Source organism: Bufo gargarizans, chromosome 3 (assembly GCF_014858855.1).
Source record: "Bufo gargarizans isolate SCDJY-AF-19 chromosome 3, ASM1485885v1, whole genome shotgun sequence".
NCBI classification, from domain to species: Eukaryota; Metazoa; Chordata; class Amphibia; order Anura; family Bufonidae; genus Bufo; species Bufo gargarizans.
This window is the reverse complement of record NC_058082.1, coordinates 79,106,524-79,129,152: the sequence shown is the minus strand read 5'-3', so window position 1 is coordinate 79,129,152 and position 22,629 is coordinate 79,106,524. Positions and strand designations below refer to the sequence as shown.

The 22,629-nt window shown below is 44.7% G+C and overlaps 1 protein-coding gene across 1 annotated transcript in view; it reads right to left on the bottom strand.

Moving 5' to 3' along the window:
* Nucleotides 1-22,629, bottom strand: part of KATNAL1 (katanin catalytic subunit A1 like 1) — a 79,587-nt gene that overhangs the window by 45,242 nt on the left and 11,716 nt on the right. The window contains exon 3 of the mRNA XM_044287252.1: nucleotides 16,758-16,923. Within this exon, the coding sequence (XP_044143187.1) occupies nucleotides 16,758-16,923 (166 nt within the window). The remainder of the gene's footprint in view (nucleotides 1-16,757; nucleotides 16,924-22,629) is intronic.

Here is a 22,629-nt window from a genome sequence, read left to right as displayed (position 1 = left end):
TGGTCATTAACCCTATCAACACTGAATCAAGAGAAATCAAGGAGCTGAGCTGGAAGGAAAGGGAGGTTAAGTCAGTAACTTATGCATACGCCTACCCGCTCATAGACTGAGAGCACATGAGGGAGGAGGCTGCTAGATCTCAGAAGGAGCCAGGATCTGATGCTGTTACCGGATCATGGGGCCCTGCTGAAGACAAATGAAGAAGGGAATTTCTTGCTATGATGAATGTGCTATGACCGCCAGGTTAGGGAGTGGTGTTGAGGACATTTTCCTGGATTTATTATTTCCGCTATACCTTTCATCGGGTAAATAAAGTACAACATAGTCTGGTAATGCTCTTACTAATTCATGGGGTTATGAGATATAATTGTTTATTTTATTTTTATTTTTGGTGCCAAACCTGGAATCTTTTATAGAGTTATTTACTGTAAGCGTGATGCCCAATGTACCAATGATAATTTTTATAACATGTAACCAGATGGAAATAGAGCTCAAACGCCCCTATACATGGGCCAAGGCAGCAGGCAATTATCGGAAATGATCTGTTCATCCCTGATAACTGACTGCTCATCAGAGGTGAGAGCTGCATTTAGATGTAGCAGTCATCTCCGTCATATGGGATTACTGCTGCGATCTCTCATGCCCATACACAATTACTGTTTCTGGGTAATAGATGTTTACTGTTTACACAAGATGATCTGCTTTCCAAGATTTAGGTGACCACATCAGCAATGTCTTCTCCCACCCAATCGTGTGATTAGCCGCACTTTTACAGAAGGCAATTATCAAGAATGAGCATTCCTTGGAACGTTCCTTCAGATAACTGTCCCGATCAATGGCCCATGGGGCCTTAAAAGTATTAACCCCTTTGTGACAACAGAAGTTCTTTAACCACTTCAGCCCCGCTAGCTGAAACCCCCTTCATGACCAGAGCACTTTTTACACTTCGGCACTACACTACTTTCACCGTTTATCGCTCGGTCATGCAACTTACCACCCAAATGAATTTTACCTCCTTTTCTTCTCACTAATAGAGCTTTCATTTGGTGGTATTTTATTGCTGCTGACATTTTTACTTTTTTTTGTTATTAATCGAAATGTAACGATTTTTTTGCAAAAAAATGACATTTTTCACTTTCAGATGTAAAATTTTGCAAAAAAAAACGACATCCATATATAAATTTTTCGCTAAATTTATAGTTCTACATGTCTTTGATAAAAAAAAAAATGTTTGGGCAAAAAAAAAAATGGTTTGGGTAAAAGTTATAGCGTTTACAAACTATGGTACAAAAATGTGAATTTCCGCTTTTTGAAGCAGCTCTGACTTTCTGAGCACCTGTCATGTTTCCTGAGGTTCTACAATGCCCAAACAGTAGAGAACCCCCACAAATGACCCCATTTCGGAAAGTAGACACCCTAAGGTATTCGCTGATAGGCATAGTGAGTTCATAGAACTTTTTATTTTTTGTCACAAGTTAGTGGAAAATGATGATGATTTTTTATTTTTATTTTTTTCTTACAAAAGTCTCATATTCCACTAACTTGCGACAAAAAATAAAAAATTCTAGGAACTCGCCATGCCCCTCACGGAATACCTTGGGGTGTCTTCTTTCCAAAATGGGGTCACTTGTGGGGTAGTTATACTGCCCTGGCAATTTAGGGGCCCAAATGTGTGAGAAGAACTTTGCAATCAAAATGTGTAAAAAATGGCCCGCGAAATCCGAAAGGTGCCCCTTTGCCCACCTTGGCTGCAAAAAAGTGTCACACATCTGGTATCGTCGTACTCAGGAGAAGTTGGGGAATGTGTTTTGGGGTGTCATTTTACATATACCCATGCTGGGTGAGAGAAATATCTTGGCAAAAGACAACTTTTCCCATTTTTTTTATACAAAGTTGGCATTTGACCAAGATATTTTTCTCACCCAGCATGGGTATATGTAAAATGACACCCCAAAACACATTCCCCAACTTCTCCTGAGTACGGCGATACCACATGTGTGACACTTTTTTGCAGCCTAGATGCGCAAAGGTGCCCAAATTCCTTTTAGGAGGGCATTTTTAGACATTTGGATCCCAGGCTTCTTCTCACGCTTTCGGGCCCCTAAAAAGCCAGGGCAGTATAAATACCCCACATGTGACCCCACTTTGGAAAGAAGACACCCCAAGGTATTCAATGAGGGGCATGGCGAGTTCATAGAAATTTTTTTTTTTTTTGCATAAGTTAGCGGATATTGATTTTTTTTTGTTTTTTTCTCACAAAGTTTCACTTTCCGCTAACTTAGGACAAAAATTTCAATCTTTCATGGACTCAATATGACCCTCACGGAATACCTTGGGGTGTCTTCTTTCCGAAATGGGGTCACATGTGGGGTATTTATACTGCCCTGGCCTTTTATGGGCCCTAAAGCGTGAGAAGAAGTCTGGAATATAAATGTCTAAAAATGTTTACGCATTTGGATTCCGTGAGGGGTATTGCGAGTTCATGTGAGATTTTATTTTTTGACACAAGTTAGTGGAATATGAGACTTTGTAAGAAAAAACAAAAACAAACAAAAAATTTCCGCTAACTTGGGCCAAAAAAATGTCTGAATGGAGCCTTACGGGGGGGGGGGGGGGGGGGGGTGATCAATGACAGGGGGGTGATCAATGACAGGGGGGTAATCACCCATATAGACTCCCGGATCACCCCCCTGTCACTGATCACCCCCCCTGTAAGGCTCCATTCAGACGTCCGTATGATTTTTACGGATCCATGGATACATGGATCGGATCCGCAAAACACATGCGGACGTCTGAATGGAGCCTTACAGGGGGGTTATCAGGGTGATCACCCCCCTGTCACTGATCACCCCCCCTGTAAGGCTCCATTCAGACGTCCGTATGATTTTTACGGATCCATGGATACATGGATCGGATCCGCAAAACACATGCGGACGTCTGAATGGAGCCTTACAGGGGAGTTATCAATGACAGGGGGTGATCAGGGTGTCACTGATCACCCCCCCTGTAAGGCTCCATTCAGACGTCCGTATGATTTTTACGGATCCATGGATACATGGATCGGATCCGCATAACACATGCGGACGTCTGAATGGAGCCTTACAGGGGGGTGATCAATGACAGGCGGGTGATCAATGACAGGGGGTGATCAGGGAGTGTATATGGGTGATCACCCGCCTGTCATTGATCACCCCCCTGTAAGGCTCCATTCAGACGTCCGCATGTGTTTTGCGGATCCGATCCATGTATCCATGGATCCGTAAAAATCATGCGGATGTCTGAATGGAGCCTTACAGGGGGGTGATCAATGACAGGGGGTGATCAGGGAGTGTATATGGGTGATCACCCGCCTGTCATTGATCACCCCCCTGTAAGGCTCCATTCAGACGTCCGCATGTGTTTTGCGGATCCGATCCATGTATCCATGGATCCGTAAAAATCATACGGACGTCTGAATGGAGCCTTACAGGGGGGTGATCAATGACAGGGGGGTGATCAATGACAGGGGGGTGATCAATGACAGGGGGGTGATCAGCGGTTTATAAGGGGTTAATAAGTGACGGGGGGGGGGTGTAGTGTAGTGTGGTGTTTGGTGCGACTGTACTGAGCTACCTGAGTCCTCTGGTGGTCGATCCTAACAAAAGGGACCACCAGAGGACCAGGTAGCAGGTATATTAGACGCTGTTATCAAAACAGCGTCTAATATACCTGTTAGGGGTTAAAAAATTCGGATCTCCAGCCTGCCAGCGAGCGATCGCCGCTGGCAGGCTGGAGATCAACTCGCTTACCTTCCATTCCTGTGAGTGCGCGCGTTCACAGGAAATCCCGGCCCTCGCGAGATGACGCGTATATGCGTCGTTGAGCGCAGGGCTGCCGCCTCCGGACCGCACATCTGCGTTAGGCGGTCCGGAGGCGGTTAAACATTGCGCCCGCTTGCGTGTGCAGTGGGAGCCAAAGTCGCCGGGTTTTTGCTGTATCAAACAGCAGAGACCTGTGCGCACATGTATGCGATCAGCCATATCAAATGTGACCACAGTATCTGAGTGGTCCAGAAGTGGGACTCGCAGCGCAGCACCCATTCTGAACTTCCAGCACTGCCGGGGTGGCATAGCATTATATTGATTTATGATGCTATGTAACCCTTAGAGGTCTGGAATGTACTGGATAACACTGACATAATGCTGTCATCTGCTTGTCTGAAATGGGCCTTAAAGGGAACCAGTCACCGGGATTTTGTGTATAGAGCTGAGGACATGGGTTGCTAGATGGCCGCTAGCACATCCACAATACCCAGTCCCCATAGCTCGTGCTTTTATTGTGAAAAAAAATGATTTGATACATATGCAAATTAACCTGAGATGAGTCCTGTCCCTGACTCATCTCACATACAGGACTCATCTCAGGTTAATTTGCATATGTATCCAATATTTTTTTTTCCATATTAAAAGCACACAGAGCTATGGGGACTGGCGATTGCGGATGTGCTAGTGGCCATCTAGCAACCCATGTCCTCAGCTCTATATACAAATTCCCGGTGACAGGTTCCCTTTAAAGTCACCCAGGGTGGCTTAAAAAAAAATAAAAAAGGTTTTAAAATATTTTTTTAAAAATACAAAAGTTGAAATCACCTCCCTTTCCTCAAATTCAAAATAAAAATACTTAACCAATAAAAAAAAATACACCTCATGGGTATCGCTGCATGCGAAAACGCCCATATTATTCAAATTTAATAAAAGTTACATACAGTTCAAAAGTACAGATCTCCCTCACACAGCTCCATATACTTAACTACAAAAAAGGTTATAGTGGTCAGAATATGGGGATGAAGAAAAAATATTTTTTTCAAGCTTTTTATCATCATTTGTTATCATATTTTTTTAGTATTAAAATGCAAGAAAAACTATACAAGTGTGGCATCCTTGTAATTTTACTGACCTGGAGAATGAAGGCAACAGGTCAATCTTACCACATAGTGAACGTAGTAAAAGACAAAACAAGAAAATCCCTTATAAGACTGTGAATAGAAAAATAAAAAAAAGTTATGACTCTGGGAAGGTCGGGAGTGAAAGGCGAAAATGCAAAAATGGAAAATCTCCCGGTCCTCTAAGGTTTAAAGGCCTGCTGTTCTAATATTATAGCGCCAGGCATAACGGAATATTCAAGTGTTATTTTCAATTTGTTGGATTTATTTCATTTTAGGTTGAAAACAAACACTGTGTGTGTGTGTGTGTGTGTGTGTGTGTGTGTGTGTGTGTGTGTGTGTATGTATGTATGTATGTATGTATGTATATATATATATATATATATATATATATCTCTCTGCAGTGCATTTTTTACTACCCCTATTATACATGGATGCAGATTGGACCCATGTACCCTATACCCATGTACTCACCTGGTGTAACTGATCACAGGTAGTTTACTGTTCCCGACATCAGATAAAACAGAACTATGTCATATAAATTCTCTAGCTAGTATAATTCAGAATCAGTGCTCGCACAGCCCCCTTTTTTTGGGGGGCATAAAAGTGCATTTTAAATGAGTATCTCGAGATCAGGAACATACTGCATCATTCAAAAAGACCTATTTCTCTCTATTTTATACTCCCTGGAGGATGCAGAGGGTTAAATCATGCCTACACTTGCCTAGACAATAATAAAACGAGAAGCCAAACCCCACAGGATAGACTCCCTTATGCGGGATCTGAAAATGATGCGAGCGGCGGTGCCGTCTGCCGCACTTCTGCTGACACTTGTGGTTGGTTGCTAAGCAAACCTGCTGTTCAATCACTTTGCCGGCCACACACGCTAATGAGCAGCCCTCAAAACCTTCGGATAAAAAGCCACACAAGCTGCAGACCGGCGCTTTATTTTTACAGTCATCTTGCGTGCATAGGGGAAATGAAGAAAAAAATATATAGTAAAGCAAACAAGCTTTTAGCTTCACTAGTATAATTATTTATAGCTGTATATAATACTCAACAGGTTGCCCAACTGCGACATGGGCTCAGTTATAGACTGGCGGTAATGGGATAGTGCCTACTACAGGATAGGGCTCCTTTTAAGTAGGCCTCATGTGTGGGGTACCTAATGCAATCACACTCACCTGCTTCCCACTCTCTGGTAGGCGATCTTTCGATCCCTGACTTCCTACCAGGCTATGGACAGGGTCCTGTGCACTCTGCTGCAGGGTCCCCTAACGGCATGTGACTCAGAAGTGACATACCGCATGGGGACCCATCACAGCTGAGGCCAGTCATTGGCTGCAGAGGCACATATTACCCAGCACTGATGTGGTGCTTGGAGATACGTCATAGCTGAGGCCAGTCATTGGTTGCAAAGGCGCATGTGACCCAGCACTGACATAGCGCTTGGAGATATGTCATAGCTGAGGCCAGTCATTGGTTGCAGTGGAGCATGTACCAGTCAGTACCCCACCAGAGTTAAACGATTTGGAGACCAAACAGACGTGAGTGGCAGCGAGCAGGATTCCTTCTTTAGGTACCACATGCTAGGGGTCCTAATTAAAAAGGGACCTAATCCTGGAATAACCCTTCAATGTAAAATAAAAATGCTCAAAATATTTTTTGTATTTGACATAGTTTTGTACTTGACCTGCATTAAGCACCGTCCCAGGACGGCCAGAGTTACGGAGACGGCGTAGTGGATGGAGCTACGTATGTTTTCATATATCCCATAGCAGCGAATAAGAGCTATGCAAATCGCATAGCCCAGGAAGCTATACTGTTTCCAACTTGTTTGCGCAGTTTCCGTTCACTGCTATGGCGGAGCACCAGCTGTTTCCGAATTCCGCCTCCCAGGCCAGTGCATATTGTGGGTTATTCCCATGTCAGCCATGAAAAGGCCAAGAAGTGACTTCCTTAACATAAAGGATAGGCATCAGTATTAAGGCTCATGCACACTACTGTGGTTTTTGTAAGTCCATTCCGCTGCCGCGAAAAAAAAAATAGAACATGTCCTATTCTTGTCCTTTTTGAGGGACAGGACATTTGTGAATGACTGCAAACAAATGGCGGAAGACTCTCAGCCGGTATCCGTATATTGCGGACCCACAATTTGCGGACTGTACTTTACCGCTGAATTCTGCCGAAATCCAGTCGGCAGCTGCGTTATTTCTGCCTTCCGTTCATTTCAATCAGAGACAGAATTGAGGATCTCACAGCGGCAACATGAAACAAATATGTCCCTCCTCGGCGTGGCTGCGCCATTAAAGGGGTTATCCAAACCTATAAAATGCCCCCCCATATGTCGGGCCCCTCACAATGAATATACTTACCTGGCTCCGCGTTCCGTTCCTAGTCCCTGCACCGCCGCTGCTGCTTCTCCCTGTGCGCAGATGAGAACATCCGGTGTCGGGGGGAGCAGCCAATGGCAGACGGGGACGAGCCTCCCTAGCATTGTGGGTGACGCTAGGGAGGCTCATCCCCGTCCCGTCTGCTATTGGCTTCTCCCCGGATGTTTTCATCCACGCACGGGGACCAGGAGCGTCACGGGGAGCCAGGTAAGTATATTCATTGTGAGGGGCCTGCAATATGGGGAGGGGGGGCATTTTATAGTCTTGGATAACCCCTTAAAGCCTTCACTCCGCAATCCTCATCTGCGCCATTAAGCCTTCGCTCCGCGATCCTCATCTGAATAGGAGGTAGCAGCCACACAGCCACTGGCGAAATTTCAGCACAGGTGTCCACAGCCGTATGAATATACCCCAAGGCTGTGTTCACATAGGTATTTTGAGTTGAAGCGACAGTAACCATGATGCAGTGCCGGATGTATCACACTACGGATACCAGGATCGCCCGATGATATACAGACCCTGCAGACAGTGTGATCTACCTGGTATTAGGCAGGAGAGATGCACAAAGCAATATGCTCCAAGTTACTGCTTTTTCCTATGTTTGTTAGCTCAGCGGCATCATTGATTAGACCACATGGCTGCAGCGGACTACACGATACAGAAGTATGCCATGAGCAGTTATCACTGTGGGAGTGACAGCGAGTCTCAGTAGTGCAGCCTGCCTCACAGCACGAGAAGCTCTGCAGCACAGGATTTCTACTTTTCCACCAACTGAAAATGTGACTACCGTCCTCCGCAGACAACAATAACAACCATTGTTATGGACTATTGATACAAAATGGATACTTGCTTGTTGAGCTAAGATGGCGGCCAGGCATTCAGCCTACACCTATAAACTAGAATCTTACTTTGTGTTTTTATCATGTGTTTCTTTGTGGTTTCCGTTCAGCTCAAGCAAGCAGGTACAAAGAAAGAAAGTAGTAACGGTTTCACCCAGGAGCAAGGGGGGAGGGAGAAGGAATTTCCTCTGGCCGTCAAGGTTACAGAAAAGTAGAGAGTTCATAGCCGATAGAAAATATATACTTTATCTTTCACCCCCCTCTCACTCCCTCCTCTCGTGCCTCTCGTGAAAACTATGTATTGTCTGCTGTTTTCAGAAATAAACCAGAGATACTGATTAACTCCATGTAGTGAGTTGTCTGTCTGATATCTCCGTGCACGTATCTTAATTTGGAGCAGTACATCAACCGAACTGGCAGTTTGGCCAGAACCAGAACAATTTTGGCGCCCAATCGTGGGGCTCGAGGATTGGACCCTCTGTTCCCGTACCCCCAGAGACCAGACGAGGAGAGGCGCATTAACGGACACCGGGATCGCAACCCTTGATATGAGGTAGGAAAATTAAGTCATCTTGCCTATAAAGTGTCCCCTGGTGTAGCCTCTTGGTGTTCGTCTGAGGGAGGGGTGCGGAAGCAGTCTGGGACGTCCTCGAGGGCATGAAAGTAAGAACCCCATATGTTTTTTTAAAGTCTTGATGTACTGTGTTGTGCCTATAAGTTGTGAAGACCCTGTTGACAAGTATCATTGACTGAGACACGGAGTTCTCCTGTGTGCCTGTATCGGAGTTCAGCCCGGTGTCTGACTCGAATCTCCATAAAGGGGACGATCACAGATGGGTGGAGAGCGGTTCGCGGTAGCCCAGAGTGTGCTGACCGGGACTCAAAGGTCTTCACGTCCAGTGATTACTCTATGCAGAGGTCTTTAGGCGGCTTCAGTAGGTACGAGAGATAATGGGAAATGAGGAAAGTGTCCCGAAGGGCTACTGTTCACCTGAACAGTATGTGGCGGACAGGAGAGGCAAACGTTTCATAAAAGGATTAAGTAAGTTGGAGAAGAGTTAAAGGTGTCTGTAAAGGAGGCATCCTATGTATTGCCACCTGGCAAGTGTTGTTAAACGAGAAGAGAGGGAAGTTAGAAGATGATAAATTGACAGACATGGTCCGTGTGTGGTTGGACTGTAGTAAAGAATTTGAACAGACCGGGGGGAACTAAATTTTGATGAGAAAAGACAGAGATATTTCTGTAAGCCTGGTGTTGCATTGATACATGACTTGCCACCACCCTATAATGGCGCCGGGAAGAAAGCAGGTGGGTGGACCTGCAAAACATGTGGTCAACAGAATCCCTCCTCCCGTGATACGTGCCTTCCCTGTGGGGTTCCCCACCCACAAAACCACACCTTGGTAACTACTCCCCGGCACGTCCCATCACTTCCCGTGTTAGCTACAGCGCCATCTTGTCCCCAGGCAACGCCCATGAACGGACCTTTAATATCATTCGGTCCGGACCCCCCCGTCACTCCTATGTCACCCTTGCCCCTTCCTACTACCTTGTACCCCATGGTTAACCCGGACGGTACATTCATGCTACCCCACTCACCTGCCACCCTTACTCCTATAATGGTAGGGGGGCAACCTGATGAAGCAGAACAGGGGGATGCAGACGGTGCTGCAGAATCCACAATGGGCATACAAAATGCACCGGGTAATATGCAGACTCCTTCGCGGGGTACCCCGACAGACTACGGGGATCCGCCAACTTTACCCCTGGCACCACAGTGGACTGTACCCATGACCGTGCGCCCATCACGATGTTCACAAGATCAAATACTGCAGGGTCAGATTACAGAGTTACAAAAGAACTTACAGAAAATTGAGCAGGGAAACCTTGAGACACTGAAAGAAGCCCTAGCACTTAACCGGCCACAGGGACCACCAAAATATGTGTCTTTCACCCCACAACAGTTATTCACCATAGTGAATTTACTGCCTGACCCTGAGACCCATCCCATGCCCTTTTTCAGGAAACTGTCCCAAGTGCATCAAACCTATGGATGCACATGGTCGGACCTGCAAAGTATAGTGGAAAACAAGACAGGTGAATACTCCTCACTGATAATGGATCAAATCCACATCCCTGAACTTAAAGGTGCTAACTTTGACCCCCGGGATCATGAGTCTGGAAAATTCTTTATAGAACAACTACAGAAATGGACAAAAGCTAAATTAGCAGATCATTCCACATTGCAGGACAGCTACGGGGGATCAGTTGACCCCCACCTTTTTTCTTTTCACAGAAATGTTAGTTTCTGCTGTGTTAGTTTAAGCTCCTCTTTCTGATAAGAAACTGTCTCGCTTCTTGGTCTTTGTGGTTTTCACTCAAATTATGTGACACCCACGGCTGCCGGATGTCTGACAATAAAATTCTGCACTGATTCATATGAGCAAGGGGATTCACTGCAAACCATTTTTCACCTCATCCCCAATACTCTCTGGGCCAGAGGACCCCAGGATATTGGATACCTCAATGTCCCACCAGTCACTGTACAAAGAGACTGGACCCAGTAGCCAGAGAAGCCCCTTCCTGTGTCAGAGCTATCCATGCTGCCAGCTCTCTTCTAAACGTCACATCTGACGTTGTGCTGGGTCATCCCCTCACTATTCTGGCTCCCCATGACATTTCTGCCATCCTCCAGCAGACTCAACCTAAACACCTCACTGCACAGCGCCACCTCCGGCTTCCGTGTAGTTTGCTTCTGCCAGATAATGTCACCATTCAGAGGTGCCACATCCTCAATCCTGCTGCACTCCTTCCTCTTCCAAGGGGGGAGTATACTGGAGAATCTGAAGATTTTATTGATCTACAGGCACACTCGAGCTGACACCTCTGAAGCCAGAGGAAAAGCCCTAGCTGATCAAGCAGCCAAGGAAGCAGCAGTGAAAGAGGAAAGAGTCCAGTCAGACCAGATTATGATAACACAGGAAGACCTGGAACAAGAAGAAATCACATGGGACCTCCTGAAACAAATACAGAAACAGGCCACGCCACAAGAAAAATTGGATTGGCTAAAAGAGTCAGCCCAAGAAGAGAAAGAATCTGGACTGTGGACCCAAGGAGGGAGAGCATCTCTGCCCAAAGCTCTCTATCCTCTGATAGCTTCAATAGCTCATGGGCCCACCCACCAATCTAAGACCATCATGAAAGAACTAATAGACAATGGCCCCAGGGATAACCCCTGTCCTGGTGAGGCATACTCAGTCTTGCCTCATCTGTGCGCAGTGCAACCCGGAAAGACCTGAGCCTACACCAACCAAATGTCTCCCCAAAGCCCAGTAACCGTTCCAACGGATTCAAATTGACCACATCCAGATGCCAATGTGCCAAGGGTTTCAATATGTGCTAGTAGTGGTAGACTTGTTCTCTGGGTGGCCAGAAGCCTACCCCGTGTCGGGTATTTATCATATATAAAAATATGAAATCATAAAAATTATGATTTCATATTTTTTTATGAAAAATAAAAAAAATAAAAATGGAAATTTAATTGGCGGACATATAAACGCCAGTTCTTTTATTGATGAGATCTAAAGTTAATTTGTGCAGCTAATGAAACAGGGTGCAATTAATTATACAAAATATAATTTATTATAAATACAAGCAGTACAAATGGCATACAAATGAATACAAAGATATATCAAAATTGACCATAAGATGGTGCTCCACCGTTTACAGGCTGACTTAAGTACAATACAATACTACTTTTCCTTTTTATCAAATTATTACCGATTAATATACTGGTAATCAAAATATTATAATGCAACAACAACAAAAAAAAACAATAGAAATGAATCTGTGGAAAATCCCTTATGCTCAATCAGAGAATATGGCAGTAAGAGACACCTTATAAATACGCCCGTTGACCTAACTACGGATAATAAAATCCGATCAGAGATTTCACTCTGATAGCAATATTACAGAAATTCTAATGATGTGCACGTTCATTAAAATTTCCCATAAAATTATTGTTTTAACACTATTGACCCACTAATAATGGGGTCTCAACTATATGCCAATTGGAGCGATTTATAATTACTGCAAATAAAATGGATTATACATTACCCCTTGCTTTGGGATAAAGAGCTTTTAGAAGGGACCCAGCTTTCCAAGATTCAGATCTATCCCGTCCTAAGGTACGTTCCTGACGTGTGAAGTGATGCTGATGAATGAATTCCGAAGTGTTCTCCCTGAAGAAGTTCCAAGTGATGTTTGGCTCCAGTCCTCTTTGTCTCAAGTGATTTTTCAAGTGATCTTAGTTCCTCTCTCTCCCCAAAAACTGGTTTAGATATCCACATCCTTATCTATGCCCATCCCCTCTTGGATTAGGGATTTCCAATTAGATAAGGTGGGTGTTACGTATGGTAATCATGGGGATGATGTCATTTAATTGGCATTCCTTCTGCTCATCTACCACTTGATGGCACTGTTGTATCATATAGCAATTTTAAGAATTAACATATATATCTGGCTTTATTACACCTCTTAACCTTTGGTCTCTCCCAATTTAAATCAATTAGGAGGTATTCTTTCTGACACTTTAGGATCACTTTCCCAGACATCATGGATCCATTTTGACAGTCAACAGACCATCTTATTTATGGTCAGATAAGAGAACCATAATCTTTTAACTTTTGTCCTGGTCTGTATACACCTAATTGTCACAGCTATTTGAGTAATGATGACCCCGGTAGTTGATACAGTTTATGTGAGACCCATTACATTCTCTTAAGATACCACATCTGTTGGCAATAACTTTTAAAACAATATACATTGTATGCCAGTGACCATCATGATCTTCTCTGGCTTATTCCAACAGAGAGTTTGGCCTCTTAAAGGTAATGTGAATCTCCATTTTGGTTCTAATATTGTCAGACCTTAATGTGCAGATATAAATATGCCCGACACCCGTCCGAAACCAGACAGCAACCACTACTGCAAAAAAACTGATGCAGGAGCTTGTCTGTAGGTTCGGAGTACCTGAGGTCATTGAGAGTGATCAGGGCCCAGCATTCACTGCTAGATTAACCCAAGAAGTCTGGAAGATGGTAGGGTCACACTTAGCCTATCACACACCCTACAGACCCCAAAGCGGCGACAAAGTCAAACGACTGAACGGGGTACTGAAGTCCAAGATGCTGAAAATGACTGGGGAGACAGGGCTCAGTTGGGTACAATGCCTGCCAATAGCACTATTTTCAGTTAGACACACCCCTAGGCCTCCACACCAAATTTTGTTTAGGACACGGCCTAGGATAGGACAGTACTTCCCACAGCAATTGCAAATGCATTATGAATCTGTTGCTAAATATGTGATTGCCTTGAGTAAACAATTGTCTAACATACGTGCACAAGTTTTCTCTTCCATTTCAGATCCTGACTCCCTAGAGGGAATACACACTCTCAAACCTGGAGAGTGGGTGGTGGTCAAGAAACACATCAGAAACACCCTCGAACCACGATACAAGGGGCCTTACCAGATGTTGCTGACTACCCAGACCTCTGTGAAACTCGAAGGGAGGCTTACCTGGATCCACGCCTTGTAAGAGTAAAGGCTGTCCCGACGACCCTGGAACAATAAGCCATGAGGGTCCACCTACTTATGACTTTGACAGTGGGCATATCTGCAGTGTTCACGCCACTGGGTGATGAATGGGACAATTCACTGACACGGCACCATCAAATTCTAGTCCAGGGGTTGAGACACTCAGAGATTGTTGGATCTGTACCCACAGTCCCGTGAGTTCAACCAGTATGCCTTATTTTGCAATACCCGTGGACCTTTCTGAACTGATTGACCTGTCTAATTCTACCATCTTTCTCACTAGCATACACCAAGTTAAATCCAGTACAAACAAGGACAAGGAAGTAGCCTTACCTGTTGCAGGGTGGGCAGATGCCCCATGGCTCATGATAAACAGATCAGGACCCTTGGTAGATTATAGCTCTACTCCTTGGCAAGAGGGACACTGGGCTAATGTCACATGTTTTCCTAGCTGGACACACTGTTATTGTCTCCAAGTACAAACCAAAGGTATGACATTTAGTCCACACATACACTCCGGTTGCAATGATTCAAAAACAGACAGCCACGTGCAGTGTATTGGTGTAGATGCTGAGAACGGAAAGGATCTGCCCTGTAACAACCGTACTGTACAGGATCTCCTGACAGGTATATTAGCTAACGACACCGAAAGTCAGTCAAAAGGATATGAGTTGGCGAAAGGGACACAATTAGCCAAACTAATTACCCGATTATTCAATGGCACAGCAGTAGCAGTTCCAGAAGACATATACTTAGTTTGTGGACACAAAGCATACAAATGGTTATCCAAGAATGTCACAGGACTGTGCACCATCGCCAGGCTTACTCCTGCCACCTTTATAGTACCACACTCTGAAATTGACATAAATGCAGTACCTAAACACACCTTGTATCGTAAGGCCTAAGATAACACACCCAGACCAAATGGCAAGCCACATGTAGTAGAGATGAGCATTACCAACAAAATTGTTAGTTCCATCTTCATATATCCCATGATAGCGCAGATGTGGGATCATCTGGTAGTAGCAACAGACCTGGATGACCAAATATGGGAAGTGATGAGACTTATGAATACCTCGAACATTGTGCAAAACCAGTTAATCATTGTCACCAACCAACACACATTAGTTCTAGATTATGTTACAGCTAAAGATGGAGGTATGTGCCAGATTGTGGGACCCTCTTGTTGCCATTACATAGACCCGCAGGGTAATTTGCAAGTTAAGGTGGGTATAGAGAAGATGGCGGATTTAAGAGATAAATGGCTGGATGCACATAAAGCTGATAAAGATACATGGTGGTCTGATACCTTCTCTCCCCTTAACCCCAATAACTGGTTCAAAGGTATTGGAGGTTGGCTAATGGGAATTGTCCAGGTAATATTGCAGGTAGCCCTAATAACATTGGTGATATATGTAGTGATTAAGCTCGTTCTTATTTGTGTGACCCGCTTTTCAAAAAGAATGAAGAAAACTGATGAACGACCTATTATGCTCCTCTACGATGAGGAAGGACAGAAGGAAACATCGTTCAACACAGCTCCCCCTCCTCACAATGATGCCTGGCTGAGATAGGGTGAGATGAATCCCAGGGTATTACCACAAGTCCGAGCAACCGGGAGCCTACCTATAAGGGGTAGGTTGTCGCCACTGCGGGTGAAGAGGATACGAATGGTATGCCCAGGGGATTCGCTAGGCGAAGGGAAAGTCTACAATCAAGTCTCCAAGGGGGGACTGTTATGGACTATTGATACAAAATGGATACTTGCTTGTTGAGCTAAGATGGCGGCCAGGCATTCAGCCTACACCTATAAACTAGAATCTTACTTTGTGTTTTTATCATGTGTTTCTTTGTGGTTTCCGTTCAGCTCAAGCAAGCAGTTACAAAGAAAGAAAGTAGTAACGGTTTCACCCAGGAGCAAGGGGGGAGGGAGAAGGAATTTCCTCTGGCCGTCAAGGTTACAGAAAAGTAGAGAGTTCATAGCCGATAGAAAATATATACTTATGACTTACCTATCTTTCACCCCCCTCTCACTCCCTCCTCTCGTGCCTCTCGTGAAAACTATGTATTGTCTGCTGTTTTCAGAAATAAACCAGAGATACTGATTAACTCCATGTAGTGAGTTGTCTGTCTGATCTCTCCGTGCACGTATCTTAATTTGGAGCAGTACATCAACCGAACTGGCAGTTTGGCCAGAACCAGAACACCATTGCAATGCAAAATTAGCTAAAAAATAGATGGAAAGGTTAACAGAGAAATTAACTTGGTTTCTAGGAGCCGCAGTTCAATTGTTTTCTGGGTAACTGGTATAAAAGTGAGAAACAAAAATAACCAGTTCAATATATTTGATATCAGCAGAGAAGACTGGGCTCAGGACAGATATATTTGTTCATGTAAATGTGGGATATTTTCATAGGTTCAACACAGTATACAGGGCTAGCATTCAACTGAAAAAGACATGAGGGTGGAGCATTGAAAGGTGTGGCCTGTCAATCAACTACTCTCAACCAATCACCATCACTGGGAATAGTCACAGTTATTCTGTTAGGGCACACATACAATGCTCCACCTTCATGTCCTCTTCAGTGGGATGCAACTACAGTAGTCTCTCATGACTTTCATCAGCTTCCTGCAACCGGAGGACCAAATCTCCAAAAAATTACAAGTTTAACCTATAGACGTATCCACCACCAACATCTAGTACAGGGATCAGCAACCGTCGGCACTCCAGCTGCTGTAAAACTATGACTCCCAGCATGTACACTTTCTTGGCTGCTCTTGTGACTCCCAAAGAATTGAAAGAAGGATTCTGGGAGTTGTAGTTTCAGAACAGCTGGATTGCCAAAGGGTTGCCGATTCCTGATCTAGTACATAGAACTTGTGATACTACTACTTTCAAGGGATGCAAACAGGCCCCTCCTGAACGTTATCACAGCATCTGAGAAGATGGTGTGGGAAGAGGGTAAAAACGTTCTTTTTGTTTCACTTGACTAATGGAATCCCCTACCTTGTCATCCTTCGCTCTTCCTCGGACATCTCTTTCGCGGTTTGAAGCTTTGTCATTTTTTGATATGGGGTGGGCTCTGCCAACAGGGCCGTGTGGTTGGTTTCCTGGAGATTCTTTACGTAAAATCTTTACATCTCTATTAGGTCTTCGGACCTGAGGAGGAGCCCTGTTAAACATAAAAGGAAACCATAAATTCAACTAAACTCCTAGCTTTACATTTTTTGTGACGCTACTGGATGAAAAGAAACAGTCAAAATCGATGTAACTTCCACTTCTGCTGTACACCTGACCAGCAGGGAGTCAACCCTGGAAAATCTAAATATTTTACTAGATGATCACAGGAGGGTCTTGATATACTGTATTTTGTTGCTTAGGCTACTTTCACACTAGCGGCAGAGTGATCCGGCAAGCAGTTCCGTCAAAACGTATGCCAACTGATGGCATTTGTAAGACTGATCCGAATCCTGATCAGTCGGAAAAATGCCTGATCAGTCAGAAAAATGGATTGAAATGCCGGATCCGTCTTTCCGGTGTCATCCAGAAAAACGGATCAGGCATTTTTTTTTTTTCGGTCTGCACATGCACAGACGGATCTGGCATTAATACAATTCTATGGAAAAAAATGCTGAATCCGGCATTCAGGCAAGTCTTCAGTTTTTTGGGCCGGAGATAAGGCCTCTTTCACACTTGCGTTGTCCGGATCCGGCGTGTACTCCACTTGCCGGAATTACACGCTGGATCCGGAAAAACGCAAGTGTACTGAAAGCATTTGAAGACGGATCCGTCTTCAAAATGCTTTCAGTGTTACTATGGCAGCCAGGACGCTATTAAAGTCCTGGTTGCCATAGTAGTAGTGGGGAGCGGGGAGCAGCATACTTACAGTCCGCGCGGCTCCCGGGGCGCTCCAGAGTGACGTCAGAGCGCCCCATGCGCATGGATCATGCGATCACGTCATCCATGCGCCTGGGGCGCCCTGACGTCACTCTGGAGCGCCCCGGGAGCCGCACGGATGGTAAGTATGCTGCTCCCCGCTCCCCACTACAGTTTACCATGGCTGCCAGGACTTTAGCGTCCCGGGAGCCATGGTAACCATTGAGAAAAAGCTAAACGTCGCATCCGGCAATGCGCCGAAACGACGTTTAGCTTAAGGCCGGATCCGGATCAATGCCTTTCAATGGGCATTCATTCCGGATCCGGCCTTGCGGCAAGTGTTCCGGATTTTTGGCCGGAGCAAAAAGCGCAGCATGCTGCGCTATTTGCTGCGGCCAAAAAACGTTCCGTTCCGGAACGGAAGACATCCTGATGCATCCTGAAGGACGGACTGTCCATTCAGAATGCATTAGGAAAATCCTGATCAGTATTCTTCCGGCATAGAGCCCCGACGACGGAACTCTATGCCGGAAGACTATAACGCAGGTGTGAAAGAGCCCTAAAACAGTAGCATGCTGCGGTTTTATCTTTTTCCTGATCAGTCAATAAGACTGAACTGAAGACATCCTGATGCGTCCTGAACGGATTACTCTCCATACAAAATGCATGGGGATATACCTGATCAGTTCTTTTCCGGTATAGAGCCCCTAGGACGGAACTCTATGCCGGAAAAGAAAAACGCAAGTGTGAAAGTACCCTTAGGCCTCATGCACACAACCGTTGTTGTGTCCCGTGTACGTTGTTCCGTTTTCTTCTGCGTGTTTCCAGTCCGTGTGAAAGTACCCTTAGGCCTCATGCACACAACCGTTGTTGTGTCCCGTGTACGTTGTTCCGTTTTCTTCTGCGGACCCATTGACTTTCCGTGGAAAACTCGGCTAATGCACCGTTTGTCATCCGCGTCCGTGATGAGTGTTTCCAGTCAGTGAAAAAAATATGACCTGTCCTATTTTTTTCACGGACAACGGTTCGCGGACCCATTCAAGTCAATGGGTCCGTTAAAAAACACGGAGGCACACAAGATTGTCATCCGCGTCCGCGTCCGTTTTTTTCCTATCATTTGCATGGCAAACTTGACTTAGATTTTTTTTTACTTTCCTTCATGTCTGGAGATCCTCCAAAAATAAAGGAAGACACACGGAAACAAAAACGGACACGGATCACGGAACAACGGAACCCCTTTTTGCGGACCGCCAAAAAAATACTGTTGTGTGCATGAGGCCTTAGACATACAAACTGTGTGAGGTTTTGGCAAAACGTTTAATCTGTTTCAAACATGCTTAATAAAGGGAAATTGTTCCTCCAAAATCTCGCACTTTATTATACACAATTTGTTATAAATAAGCAGAAATAGATATCAAAACCCTCCGCTGATGCTAGGATCTTCTTCTGCATATATTTTGCATTTTGAGGGGCATCTGCTGGTACCTGATTCCCAACATATCCAGAAATCTATCAAAAAGCAAACAAGCATGCAAAATGATAGAAGTATTGTATTTTTCGCGTTATAAGACACACTTTTTCCCAAAGTGTGGTGGAAATGGCAGTGTGTCTTATAAAGCGAATACTAATAAACGCTTCCATTATGGAGGCACTCATTAGTACACAGGAGGTGCGGGGAGCAGTGAGTGTAGCGCTGCTAGCACTAGTATTACTTATCGCTCCTTGTTCTTCTCTGGGTGGCGTGCTGGGCCCTGACAGCATACAGCGTCAAGACGTAGTGTGTAGTGTGTGACACCAGTCACAGTGCAGCACTGCAGGAAGATGCTGGATCTCCCAAGTGGTGGTGCTGTTCGGATCAGGAGAAATTGTTTTGTTTCTTTTTCATGTGAACCGAGATCTGATGAAGATTGGGGGGTCTGATCTGAGGTCTGATGAAGATTAAGGGGTGTGATCTGAGGTCTGATGAAGATTGGGCGGTCTGATCTGAGGTCTGATGAAGATTGGGGGGTCTGATCTGAGTTCTGATGAAGATTGGGGGGTCTGATCTGAGGTCTGATGAAGATAGTGGGTCTGATAAAAAAAAATATATATATATTATTTTCCGCCTCTAAAACCTATGTGCTTCTTGTGGTCAGATGTGTCTTATGGATTGAAAAACATGGTACATGATAAAAATGTATCAGGTTTATAAAAGCAAGGACAGCATATAAAACATTTGGCAAGATGTCCCATCAGCACAGCAGGTAATTCTTTCCATATCCCCTACATGAGTGTAGGGACATCATAGAGGAGAGGTAAAGTGGATACGCACTTACCATTGTGGTGCTAAACCCACATTCAATGACTGCTTGGGAAAATGTTCCTGACAGACACCAAAACAGTGCCCTTCAGGGTGGTATTTGGTGCTATACCTGTACTGCACAGTTTAAAGTTTTTTTTTGCTTTGTAGCCAATGGCTGACGTATGCCACTGAATGCTTACACGGTGTCATGTGTCAAAGGTATAGACTGGGAAGTACTCCCAAAATCCACTTCCAATGCAGAGACTTAAGATAGCCTAAGGTCCCTATTATAAGGATGTGGAATAGCGTTCCCCATCATTGCCGCTGATCACCCAACAAATGATCATTTATTGGGTGATCACATCTTTGAAGCAGCACCAAATATTATAATTTGTCGGCAGTGTGTCGCCCTGTGTAAACAAGGGATGTTCTACCAACATGAATATATTACCAATGGTTTATCCCCATACTCACAATGAGGAGCACAAGTAGAGGACACTTCATTGGTGAACAACTCCACATGTAAATGCTTTTTTTTTTTTTTTAAGTGCCCCCCACTATTTTTGCCGCCTCATATGTTAATTTCTACCGTCGTACAGGGAGGAGGAGACGCCAGGGTTCCTCAGTGGGTGTCTCCTTCTCCCTGCCTGTGATTGCAGCGGAGCTAGTTACAGCCAGAGAGAAAAAACAGCTCACTTTCTCCCTGGTTGTGATGTGGTCCACTGCGATTGGACGGCGTCACAGGCAGGGAGAAGGAGACACCCCCTGAGAAACCCTGGCGTCTCCTCCTTCCTGTACGACGGTAGAGAATAACATATGAGGTGCCAAAAATAGTGGGGGGCACAGCGTCCCCACGGAGCGCCATTTTTGAAAAAATAAAATCATTTAGATGTGGAGAAGTTGACCCATCTGGTAGGCTTACCAATTTATAATACTCAAACCAATGAAAGGTCCTCTTTAAAGAGGTATTCCAGGATTTTACTAACGTTGGCCTATCCTCAGTCTAGGTCATCAATATTTGATCAGCGCAGGTCCAACACTCCTCGTTGATTCTCGACTGGCTCCGGAGCTGGAAGTCGACACCAGAACTACACAGCTCTGTCTATTATGTAATGAATGGAACTGGTTACTGTAGAGCTGCTCCCATTGAAGTGAATGGGATCAGCACCGCAGTTACCAGTTCTGTCCACGACGCAACGGAAGGAGACGTGTAGTTCTGCCTCCACCTTCTGGTGCTGGACCCACTGGGGAACAGCTGATTGGGGGGGTGCAGGGTGTCTGACCCCATGCCGATCAGATATTTATGTCCTAGCCAACATTCGTAAAATCCTAGAATACCCCCTTTTAACAAGCGTCGATTGACAAGCTGTATTAACAAAGGGCAGAAATCTTCTTGTGGAAAAGGACCCTAACAATTGTAGGGAAAGTAAATATCCTGGTATTGGAGAGAACTGCTACAGCGTAGAGACATTACTGTAACAGTAAAAGAAGGGTAGCAGAACACATTTCGCTCCCGGTTTCCTCTTTATCATGTAACATTTCCTTAAAGAAAGCAATGACTGTAATAACCCAATAAAGATAAATGTGACTTTATCCGTCTGTCAAATAAATGTATACAAACGACAAAATGTTGTCTTCGCAGTAATTCTTCCACTGGCGTGGTGTCAAATTATGTTTTCACAAGAGACTATTAGATTTGTCTGTGTCATAACATCACAAAAACTCAGCGCTGTAAAATGTAAAAGTGGCAGACTGCAGCATCATATCGCCGAAGACAGCATCCGTCAGTACCAGACATTTCAGGAATTAGGAGGCTAACCGACAGACAATTCATAAAAATATCCCCACACCGCAGAGCTGCTGGAAAAGGGTCGGTCTGGGGAGAAAATAGAAAGTATTGATCTGCCTTCACCACCACAGCCAGTCACTTCTTGGAAATATACCTGGGAACGCAACGTCCTCGGTAAACAAGAGCGTGCTAGAATTTCACTGACTTGCGGTATTTACTACAAGGTCAAACAAATCGAAGGTTCTTCTGACGTATGATCCTACTGAATGGACTGCCAGGAAAATACGACGCATCTGGGCAACGATATCCGTGAGGAGCCACTAATCTATATTATAATAAAATACAAACCCCCTCGTTCCAAAAAAAGTCAGGACGCTGTGTAAAATGTAATTAAAACAGAATGCGATGATTTGTACATCTCATAGACCCATATTTTATTCACATAAAACACATATCAGATGTAACTAGAAAATTAGACATTTTACCATTTCATGAAAAACGATGAACTTATTTAGAACTTGATGGCAGCATCGCATTTCAAAAAAGTTAGGACGAGGCACCAAAAGGCTAGAAAAGTAAGTGGTACTAATAAAAAACAGCCAGAGGAGCAATTTGCAACTAGGTCACGACTGGGTATAAAAAGAACATGTTAGAGAGGCAGAGTCTCTCAGAAGTACAGGTGGGCATCTAACCGCATCAAAAAAAATTGTGGAACGTCAAATTGCGAAGACTTTGAATATTCCACCATCTACACAATCTCATCAGAAGATTTAGAGCAGGGGTGTCAAACTTAAATTCATCGGGGGCCGCATCAGCAGTTTGGTCATCCTCAAAGGGCCGGTTGTATCGGACTTATGGGGGATCTGTGGGTGACACTTATGGGGGATCTGTGGGTGACACTTATGGGGGATCTGCCCACCCCTAGGACCGCC